Raw genomic sequence first — 11,762 nt, 5'->3', positions numbered from 1 at the left:
AATATTTTTATGCATAATCTTGAGGTCATTCCCCACCTAAAGTCTTGAAACCATTTTCCTCTATCTCGAACACCTTGCCCGTGGCACCCCCTTCAAGTTTGTTTTTACGCTGATTTCATCAAAGCATGGATAATCCGATGAGTGCGAAATGCCATATAGCCTATATGACGTTATATTGTTCCTGGAATGTTCCAGAGGAAGTTTTGCACCAAAGGTCATAATCCTTGACCTTTGAAGGTCACAAAGGTCAATTTTTCAAAGTTGTGGGAATTGAACCGGTTTTTCGACCTTCTTCGACGAACTAACTCCAATAAGCTACAGCACGTATCCTGTTTCCTTATTTTACTGTCCTCAACATTGTTTTGTGACCTTTAAAGGTTATGCAAAGGTCAAATTTTTAAAATTGTTGAACAAAACCGGGTTTTCGACATTTTGCAGCGAATAACCTGTCACTCGTACCACATCATGTTGATCATTTTTATAACTTGGTCAAACATTATCACATTGTCTCATCCTTGACTTCTGAAACAATATACATCGTCAAATACCGCTCGTGAACCATCGTCGTCTTCAGACTTGTTCTTATTATTATTATAATGCACGAAACATGCTTGACCGAAAGTACCTGTATGCACACGTAGGTGCATCTTGAGTTGGTTTCCTTGTGTGAAGGCCTTGCCACAAAGGCTGCAAGAAAAAGGCTTCAGGCCCTTATGGATACGGGCATGACGGCGAAGGCTACTTGCTTCTGAAAAGGACTTGCCACAAATGGAGCACATGGGGCGGGCTTTTTCTGGAATCTTTTCCGTTGGCATGGTAGTCCTGGAGCAGCCATGAGCAGACTTGCTCGATGACTGTGTAAAAAAAAAAAAAAGTAAACGTGAAGCTGTTGTAATAATTCTAATCAGTAATGAGAAGGGATATTATTTATCCAATAACAATCACACATATTGCTGCCAATTTCTGCACTCCAAGAAACATTCAATATCCATGTTCAAGAAAAAATTGTTAAACTTTAATAACTGGAATGACAGATGAATGCAAAGTGAGTAATACTAAACTTAGCTATCATTAACCATATGTTTGAGCATGGCCTTATCCTGCCAACATCTACAAGGACTGATTCTAATTTGACTGAGACTTTTGTTTATAAAAGGCAGAGCCAAGTATGAAGAATAACAGGAATGAATGATGGAGTCAACATTGCCATCATTGATATTAGGCTGGTAGGGTAGTCTAGAGGTATGCACACTCACCTCTGAACAGTTTAGTCTGGATTTGAATCCTGACTCAGCTATAAACTGTCATCCTGGTGTTCCATGTGCAGGGCAATTCACCAATGTGTGTTCCGTCCCTCGGATGGATGTTTAACTTGGTGTCCCGTCTGCTAGCTTTAGTTAGTGTACGTTAAAGATCCCATTGCTCCCGGAAAATAAAAATAACCCGGGTTATGTACATGAACCAAAAACATTTGTGCTGCTCACGTCCATCTATATTAATAAATGTCAGTGTGTGAGTGTGTATGTGTGTGTGTGTGTGTGTCCTCCATAACTCCAAAACCATAAAACCTAGCAGCCTGAAATGTTGCATGCGTACTCAGAAAACTCCAAGAAAGTGCAAGAGTGAAATTTGGGTGTTTGGGTTAATTAAAACACCCCTTTTGAAGATAATTAACGGCATTATTAAATTATAATCCTTCATCAGGCGATCCTCGGCCACCTCGCTCTCTGGGTCTTAAGGCGTTTCCTGAGTAACCTCGCTGGGGTCTGAAGCCGCCATGTTTTTTGGCCTGCTCAACCATGACTTGACTTGGAACAGGCCACGACGATTTCTTTACTATAAAGTTGTTTTTTCCTCCACTTTCCTCACTTTTATTATTATCGAATGCCTGTTTATCATAGCTACGAACCACTGGGTACATTGCAATGCTTATAAACACCTGGAGACATCAGCATTCGTTGCTTTAGTTCATTTCCGTACATGTGATCACCATGGGTATCTCTTAAATTAAGAAGAATTACAAAATTTAAGCTCCAGAATCGAGCTTACAAGCAGCTCCAACTCCTAGAAAAGTGTTCATTTGTCCAATTCGGACATATTTGACATTTCAGGTGTCTCCGGGAGGTGTATGTTCAATGTGTTTCTCATCGCGTGCTAAACGAGCCGTTTATCAACCGTTTTGTTTCAGTGCTTGCTTAAGTGCTTAAGCCACTTGGCGAGCGTTCTCCAAGCTGCTTGGTTGTTCGTTTTGGTAAAACTGTCCATGCTCTCAATGGAACATCAATTAGAAAGATGTACGTTTCCGCCTGTGTTGGGCCCTGCAGTGCCGTGTGGTTGGTACCTCGGGAGGTGTCTCCTCCGCTGAAAATGTGCAATTTTATTTTCACAGGACATCGTTTTGTTTTACCTTTTTATGCAATCTCCTTTTAATATAATCCACCCCTCATTTTGACATCGATACATATATAACCAGAGAGTTGGTGATAAAGCCACCCAATGCTCGCCTGTTAATACATTTTTCGGTTTTAAAAGACAAGTCTAATAATATTTTTTTATAAAGCATTGCAGTGAAGTCTGATCCAAATAATTTTAAAGCAATATATGTATTTGTATATTGTAATCAGTAAAAAATAGTGTGGTAGATAAAAACATCAGAAAATAAAAAACTTTAACATTGATGTGCTACAGAAAAGTTTAGTTCAAAACAGGTCAAAAATTAAAAATAATTGAAATTATTTTTTAATTTCAACTTCACTACACCAATAGTATACCCCAAAGGAACCTCCATGCCAAATATCAGCATCCTAGTACACATATTAAATGAATGGCAAGCTTCTAAATAACTTGCACCAAAAACTTTAACGTTGATGTGCTACAATAAAGTTAAGTTCAAAACAGGTCAAAAATTAAAAAAAAATTAATTTCAACTTCACTACATCAATAATATACCCCAAAGGAACCTCCATGCCAAATATCAGCATCTTAGTACACATATTAAATGAATGGCAAGCTTCTAAATAACTTGCACCAAAAACTTTAACATTTTCACGCTCACGCTGACGCTGACGCTGACATTCAGGCCAGGGATATCGCTATAGCTCTCTGTTCTTCGAGCAGGCGAGCTAAAAACAATAAGGTTTATCCGACCAGGTGTTTACCATGATCTGGTTGTGAAGGCAGAGAGCAGAGATCGACATTTTGTGTTCTGTGCCTTGATATAGTTTTGAATTGAATTTTGTTAATTTCCTACTTGAATTTCTCTTTCAAAATATCTGTTAAAAGGTAAATCTTTGTTTGTCGTTTTTATGTATTTTATGCATGTGTACCTATAGAAACTGCATTACCATAATGGAAGTTGGCACGTGCGTTTGTGTGTGTGTACATGCAAGTTGCTGTTGCCTGCTATCTCCACATGTGGGTGTGTTTCAGAAGGTGAAACAGAAACCTGACAGGTCTCAAAGTGTGTGTGTGTGTGTGTGTGTGTGTGTGTGTGTGTGTGTGTGTGTGTGTGTGTGTGTGTGTGTGTGTGTGTGTGTGTGTGTGTGTGTGTGTGTAATTGGTATCCACATATGTGGGTTTCAGAATGTGGAATGGAGTCCTCCCAGGGCGGGCTCAAAGCATCCACCTTCATTTCGGTAAGGGGTCACGATTCACAGACCAAGTTGTGAAGTTTTCTGTTTTCAAAGCTTTGTGTTGAGGCTCTCTTCAGGATCGTTATCGAGCGCCAGACAGCTTCCAACTGCCATTCGTTTGTAGTAATATTCCCAGGGATGGTATCTAATAGAGTGAGTCAGTCTCAGGGCATGGTTTTAACTGTTTAAGACTGTATAAGATTTGTTTACGCCATTTATTTATAGTTTTCTTTTTTTTTATCAGATAATACAAGGAATCCATTAAACTAAGATGGCAGACACCAGACCATTCACAGTGCAAGAGAGGCTGGTGGCAGTGGTGTGGTACGACGAGAGGAGAAACACAAATGAGACGATGAAACAGGTGCAAGAAGACTTCGAGGAGCGTTTTGGAAAGCCAGCACCGTCAAAATGAAATCTTTAACTTTGGGGGAAAAAAAAGACATTTCAGACTTGAAGTGTACGCAAAAGCAAGCACAGCGGACAACCCAAAAAATCGTTATTATAAAACTAGAATTCATCAAAAATTATAAGCAGCTAAAACTGTGTCCTGGGACTTATGGCTCACCCTGTACCTCCAAACACTTGCTCCATTATATAAATATTAACAAAGGTCCAAGTGAAATTTGATCCTCTCTCACATCAATCATTGATTACAGAGAAAGGACCACTCCCGAAGCAAACGCGTACCCGATGGACAATATTTTCCGAACCCAAAAGGTTTCAGATCTCAAATCTACCAAGTCCACCTCCTTCTCAAATTCCTTCCTGAGAGTTTTCTTCTGTATCCATCATATCCACCCCATGTGTCCTCCCCCACCTTTCCTTCCTCCCCACACTCATTATTTGTCCATGTCTCCCTATATTTTGTCCTTCAACCCTGCTGATGGTGTCCCCCCCTCCCCACCACCTCTCTCCATTGTTGCTTTTGTTGTGTTGCATCCTGATCCGTCCAGTGTACTAGCTTGTCCATGAGCTTAGACCTTGCATACAAACTTTTTTGGTATATTCTTTGATGCTCTACTATATCAACAAAATGGAAATACATCATAATCATTTATAATTCTTGCAACATAGTTATCCATTACTATAATTATCATTGTTAAAATGAACTGCATCGTGATACTCAAACCTCCTGTGCGTCCAGGTTGTTATGACTTGCAGCTGGAATGGGCAACTTGGTGGACGGCCGCACAATCCCACAGCGGCTTCTCCTTGGGGATCTGCCGATGGGCTCAAGGATTTTAACTGCTGCCTGGTGTTTTGCACTGTTTAAAAAATGGGAACTTAAATAAACTTCATCATGAAAAAAAACTCAAATTACACGTAATTTGTTTCTTTTTGCCATCACAGTGAATATGAATATAACGTACACTGAGAAATCAGGCTTGTGTCCCTCGAGGTCCCTCGGTATAATGATGCGCTTGCTTGCATTCCTGGATCTTCTGCCTTTCACAGCTCGATTCTTTGCATTGATGGATCTAAGTTTCTTAACTCCCTCCTCTCTCTCCAAATTTTTCAAAACCTTAATCTCTTGATTTGCATTGTCAATCTGACTATCATCAAACTCTTGTACTTGAGGGTTTATAGTTCCATCAACTCCATCTTCTAAATTCAGCAAATCTCTCAAGTTCATCACCATTTCATTGTTGGAACACTCTTCCACCATTCTTTCTTCTTCATCTTGCAGATGCTTGATGTTCCCACATCTTTCTTGGCTCAATGTACACCTGTGTTGGCCTTTATTTTTCATTGGCACTTCCATCGTTCCCACCCCATTTTTCCGTGGCGTTCGCATGCCTCTGTCCCACCTCAACCTCACTCTTTTTTGTTGACCTCTCAAATTTGTCTTTTCTTGACCTCTCAGCCTGGATAAACATTTTTCTTTTCTCGACCCAAATGACTTTCCACACACTGCTTCCCGAATGTCACATTTATTTCCTTTATTTTTTGGATGATTATTTTCTTCTTTTTCCATTACCTCCAAAACTTGTACTTGTCCTCCTGATATTTCTTTGACAATCTCCAAATTATTTTCACATTTCAAACATTCCTGCACACCTGAAAAATTATCCAAGACTTCCATTATGTTATGAACACCACAGTTCTCTTCCTGCAACAAAGCCATGTGGGAACATGGACAGTTGTTCGACACCAAGTCCAACTTCAACGACAATGGCTTTTGAGGACTCTTTGGGGAGTTCTCCACCGTTTTAGTCCTCGGATCCTGATCAGTTTCACTGTAGAAGTCAGGAAATAGGCATTCCATTTCCAAATAGTGCACGGCCATAGCAAACTCCAATGGATCACATCTGGAAGGAAACAAAGCACAATGCCAATCAAAATAAAAATAAAGTACAGTACATTGTGGAGTACAAGATACAGTAATAATGGATTTGATAACTTTCAATAAAATAGATGAATCCTACCTGTCTTTCTCCACCCTTCCTGTGTACATAAAGTCCAGCACAGCTTGTAAGGCAGAAGAGCTGACCTTAGAAGAATCCAGACAAATCTCAGATACTTTATGAACTGCTATGTCGTACTCAACCCCCTCATTCAAATGGTTCTCTGTGGTCATGTGGTACTGCCGTCCTTTGCCACGTTTCGTGGTTGCTTCTCGTGCTCTTTGTGACAAGGCCAAACATGGAGCCGACACATCACGTCCATGCTTGCTTCCAAGCCAACTGTGCAGAAATGGGCTGAAAGCAGCCAACACGGCACAGTGAGCACGGAGTGTCATGCCACTAGCCGAAACTGAACAATCACAGAAGAGGCCCTTCGAGCGCTGCTCTCGTAAACGGTACAACAGGAGGTCCTTGTGAGTCCCTTTCCAGGCCATGAATGCAACCTCCTAGCAGTCGATATGGAAGGGATTGATGATGGTGGATGGAAAAGAGCAAGGTGAGATCATCCTCCTTATCATTTTGGTGCATGTTCAAGTATGTAAAATAGACAACATCATCAATAAATACAGGTATATATCAAAATTTAACATCACCAATAAATGCGGATAAATCTGCTCAAAGGGATTATGTGCTGCTTAACTGTGATGCTCATTCTGCAAGGACACTGCACAGCATCCTACAGAATGAAGATTACAGTTATTCAGATTGAAGCTCATCGATACAGTATTCCCAAGCAATTTGATATGTAAAATAGGACAATATCTCACAACATGAATGAAACAGAAGTCCAATACAATGCAAATGTAATGAATCACGAGAAACTTGTCAGAGAAAGAATAAAAGAAAGAGTATTACAAACAACAACCACCACCACCACCATTTTTTAACCATTCGCCCCTTTTTCAGGGGGTTGGTTGAATGATAGCATGCCTCCAAAATGATCTATCCATTGCATCAGTTTCGTGCAAACCCCAACATTCAATATCTTTCTTGACATTTTCAATCCATGTCTTTTAGGACATCCTCTCGGCTTTCTTCCTTTCACAATGAGCTGTGTTGTTTACTTTACAGCTTCATATTTTGACCTTCGGTGCACATGCCAACACCAACCAAGTCTTATCTTCCTTAGTTCTTCTTCAATGGTATTGATATTTAAATCGCTTCCTCATTGCTGAGATTGGCGTCCTTTCTTTCAGAGAACATCCATTCATCCGTATTGTTATCATCATTGGACTCGTCCCAGTTGCGCAGTTCGAATCCCGACAAACCGTGTCAAAGCAGTCACACCGGCCAACTGACTTTTCACTCCGAGCAGGGTCACGGGCCTGTTTGCCATGCTACCTTGCTCGAGTGGAACGGCTGAGCCAGTCGGGAGATGTACTAATTGGTACCATGTGCCCAATTATCCTAATTAGCAATCCAAGTGGAGATCGCTGGATGCAGGTACAATCTCATACTGGGTGCTAATCGCCCGAACCCAATCTGTCTTTTAACGGACATTTATAACTCATATACTCACGATGAGGACACTCAAATCACAGACTCCAATGGATCACATATTGAAGGAAACATTTGTACTCAGAAACAAAGTTCATTTATAATTTTGCAATGGACTGCAAATAATGCAGGAATACAAAGAGAAGCAATACAAATATATACAAATGAAACACATATGCTTGCCGAGTAAGGCCTAGGTCACATTTGCCACAGCGGCCGTGGGGTCTCCAAAATCTACGGCCACTAGCAATTATACGGTGGCCACAGTATTTCCACGGTCACACAATGTAGCAGTCACATATGTTTTTATTTTTCGGGGAGCTGCACGGCGTGTTTATAAATTGTGGAGACCGAAAACGTGGGGTTGCCGTACAGTCTTTGATTTGATGTCGCTAAGGTGACCTTAGCGCGTTCCTGCGGCGGCCATAGAATTTTCAAGGCAGACGCAAGGTGCCCGCAAGGCGACCACAGGGGGGCCCTAAGGCGAACGTGCGGCCAGACGGACGGTAACGAATGGGTTAATTTTTATTTTTTTTCACCAGTTTTTTTTTTTGGCATGTCGAATTGCTACGGCGAACGTAGAAATGAAAAAAGTTATAACTCCGCGTTATAATTCCATGGCGACCTTGTGGCCTGTAAAATATAGCCATACGGCGTAGGGCCACCCTGAGGCCACCTCAGAAACTCTGCGGCCGCCGCACGTTTCTGTCAATTCAGAGGGTGTACGGCCGCCGTATCCTCGCCGTAGAGCAAATGTGATTTAGGCCTTAGGTCTTAGAAATTGTGGAGACCGAAAACGTGGGGTTGCCGTACGGTCTTTGATTTGATGTCGCACTGTGACCTTAAGGGGGCCCTGCGGCGGCCATAGAATTTTCAAGGCAGACGCAAGGTAGCCTCAAGGTGCCTGCAAGGCGACTGCAGGGGGCCCTAAGGCGAACATGCGGCCAGACGGACGGTAACGAATGGGTTAATTTTTTTTTTTTTTTCGGCTTGTCGAATTGCTACGGCGAACGTAGAAATGAAAAAAGTTATAACTCCGCGTTATAAATCCACGGCGACCTTACGGCCTGTAAAATATAGCCATACGGTGTAGGGCCACCCTGAGGCCACCTCAGAAACTCTGCGGCCACCGCACGTTTCTGTCAATTCAGAGGGCGTACGGCCGCCGTATAGCAAATGTGACTTAGGCCTAATGAATGGCAGATTCTTATCTATCTAATCACTTGAGGCCTCATGCACATCACAGAGGGAAGGACCAGGGAGAAATGATGAAACTGAAGTACCGGAGGCTGCGCCCGATGGGACACAGCCAACACCAAGTCAAGATACTCTCAGTGGGAAGTGCAGTTCATGCCGTAAGCACGGGCCGGTATGAGGGGGTAGTGGGCACAGCTTGCGGTGGGGGCATGTTGGAAGGCTGCAAATAGATACGTCCCATGCTGCGGTGAAACACCAGGAGTCCGAGTGCAGGTTCTCCAGAAAAGTTACCATGCATCTCCTCTCCAGTTTGCACTGCCCCATTTTATAGTGTCTGTCCTCACCCTCAGCCATAACGCTACTATCCCCATCCCACTTGGCTGCTATTGGTTTGAGGCCTTATCTGTGGTGGGGGTAACCCACCCTGACCTATCACCCACTTTGTTTGTCATGGCGGCGTTTCCCCACCTGTACTCATGTCGAAGGCCTGTCGGACCACTTAAAGGAACATTAAAAGACAGATTGCAAAGGAATAAAACATGAAAAGGGTGTGAAGGGAAAAGTAGTATTAACACACACACATGTGGGGAGGGAAAACAACAGCTCTTTTTGTACACATAATGATGCATAATGCTACATCACAATTAAATTACTTCACACTTATTCTAAACAAGCAGTAAGGGAAATAACTGTCGTTGTACTGTACAATTACCCCCCAGAAGGCATTCCCACAACAGTAACATTCTAATCATTGTTCTTTCCATTCTTTCTACATCTTTGATCCACAGTGACCATGTTTCTCTTCTATACATAAACACTGATCTGATACAGCTTTTGAAATTTTTTTTTTTACAGATAATGGAATGTTTGTGTTTTATGACACTGTACCACCTACTTGTCCCTATATATTCCAGACTGACTTTTTTCTTCGTCTTACGGGGAATTCTGCTCATGATACCTCTGTCATGTCTCCAAGTAAACAGAAGCCTTTGACATTTTCTCAACTGAATTCTGAGCTCAGGAGCATTTCTTTTTGTTCTTCATCTATTTATTAAGGTGATTGATCCTCACAGCTATTACAGATGAAAATCCCACCTTTTGTTACCAATTTTACAGTGATACCACTGCACCTCTTATGACACCATCTATATTCGAAACATTAGCCACATTTAATTCAATTCCGTCCAACTAATTTTCTGCAAACTAGCGGTGGCGATCCGTCACTTTGCTGACAGGTTTATCAAAAGAGAGCATGTTGCACTTCACAAACTATTGAATGTATATCTTTGAGTCTAAAAGAGGGTGTAAAATGAAGTGAAACACAGGAAAAAGGACACTTCATAACACGTAGTTGTTACTGCTGTCGTCATGGCTGTGGTTGTTGTTTGAGTGCTCCTTCCATGCACTTTTATACATTTCTCTATTGCTTCTAGAAGTATTACTATATACAGTCATGGCCAAAAATATTGGAACCTTGCACTATTTTCAAATAATGCAATATTGCTTCCAGAAAATTGTTGAAATTTAAAAATCTTTTGGTATCCACAAATGTATTTCTTTGGTTTGCAGTGGAACAAAACAAAAAAAGCAGAAAAAAATTACTAAATCTTAGCTTATTCCACATAGAAATCCTACAATGGCCCGGACAATATTATTGGCACCTTTTAGAAGTTGTTTGAAATAATTATATTTCAAGCAGGTGATTCCCTTTAACTTTGGAATTGAACTCACCTGTGGTGAGTTACAAGTGCCTGTAATATAAAAAATCACTCATTCAACCCATTTGAATGGAGAAAAGGAGTCATTCTGCTGTTTTGTGTCAATGTGTACCACAATGAGCATGGAGAAAAGGAAGAAAACCAGATAATTGTATGAGGAGGTCACACAAGATTGTAGCCAAGCAAGGACAATCTCAAGGCTACAAGTCCATCTCTGGAGACCTTTATGTTCCTGTGTCCACCGTACAAAATGTTATCAGGAGGTTTAACACCCATGGCACTGCAGCCATCCTCCATGGACGTGGCCGCAAGAGAAAACTTGATCGAAGATTGCAGCGATGGATTGTTCGAATGGTGGAGAAAGCACCTCGATCAACTGCCAAACAGATTCAAGCTGACCTTGAGACACAAAGTACGACAGTTTCAACTCGCACCATCTGTCACCAACTCAATGAAAGTAGGTTCTATGGTAGGAGACCAAGGAAGACCCCACTGCTAAGAGAGAGACATAAGAAAGCCCGACTGGAATGTGCCAAAAAAACACCTGAACAAACTAAAACCCTTCTGGGAGAATGTCCTGTGGACAGATGACATCAAGTTGGAGCTTTTTGGTAAAGCACATCATTTCGATGTTTACAGAAAACAAAATGAAACCTTCAAACAAAAGAACACCTTCCCTAAGTCAATCATGGAGGTAGTTCAGTGATGTTTTGGAGTTGCTGTGCTGTCTCTGGCCCTGGGTGCCTTGAATGTGTGCATGGCATCATAAAATCAGGAGATTACTGAGGAATTGTGGAGCGCAATGTTCAATCCAGTGTCAGAAGGCTGAGTCTCCGTCGAAGGTCATGGGTTTTGCAGCAGGACGATGACCCCAAACACACTTCAAAAAGCACCCAGGAATGGTTCAAGACAAAACGCTTTACTGTTCTGAAGTGGCCGGCAATGAGTCCAGTTTTAAATCCCATTGAATACCTGTGGGGAGATCTGAAAATAGCAGTTGGGAGAAGGCCCCCTTCAAATTTGGGAGAACTGGAGCAGTTTGCACAAGAAGAGTGGGCCAAACTGCCAGTAAAGAGGAGTAGGAAGCTCATTCATGGCTACAGGAAGTGCTTGACTGCAGTTATTTTGTCCAAAGGTTGTGCTACCAAATATTAAGTCAAGGGTGTCAATAATTTTGTCAATACAATTTCTTTTTATTTTTTGATTTAAAAGGATATATTAAGTTCTGAATCAAAAACAAAGGTTCTGTAATATTAACACTGAAATAAAGAATTGTGGAGACAAAATCCTTTTGTCAATTCCAACTTATT

General features: G+C 41.5%; 1 protein-coding gene across 5 annotated transcripts in view; it reads right to left on the bottom strand.

The window, feature by feature from the left end:
- Positions 1-11,762, bottom strand: part of LOC147019037 (uncharacterized) — a 73,675-nt gene that overhangs the window by 48,920 nt on the left and 12,993 nt on the right. For all 5 annotated transcript variants that reach the window (XM_085899220.1, XM_085899219.1, XM_085899222.1 and 2 more), the window contains exons 4-7: positions 6,062-6,486; positions 5,006-5,944; positions 4,765-4,900; positions 626-854 (exon numbers count right to left, since the gene is read on the bottom strand). In XM_085899220.1, coding sequence (XP_085755346.1) covers positions 626-854; positions 4,765-4,900; positions 5,006-5,944; positions 6,062-6,486 — 1,729 coding nt within the window. The remainder of the gene's footprint in view (positions 1-625; positions 855-4,764; positions 4,901-5,005; positions 5,945-6,061; positions 6,487-11,762) is intronic.

Source organism: Eptatretus burgeri, chromosome 10 (assembly GCF_056783735.1).
Source record: "Eptatretus burgeri isolate ZD-2024b chromosome 10, Ebu_testis_v1, whole genome shotgun sequence".
NCBI classification, from domain to species: Eukaryota; Metazoa; Chordata; class Myxini; order Myxiniformes; family Myxinidae; genus Eptatretus; species Eptatretus burgeri.
The sequence above is the reverse complement of the archived record's forward strand: the minus strand, read 5'-3'. Positions and strand labels throughout refer to the sequence as shown.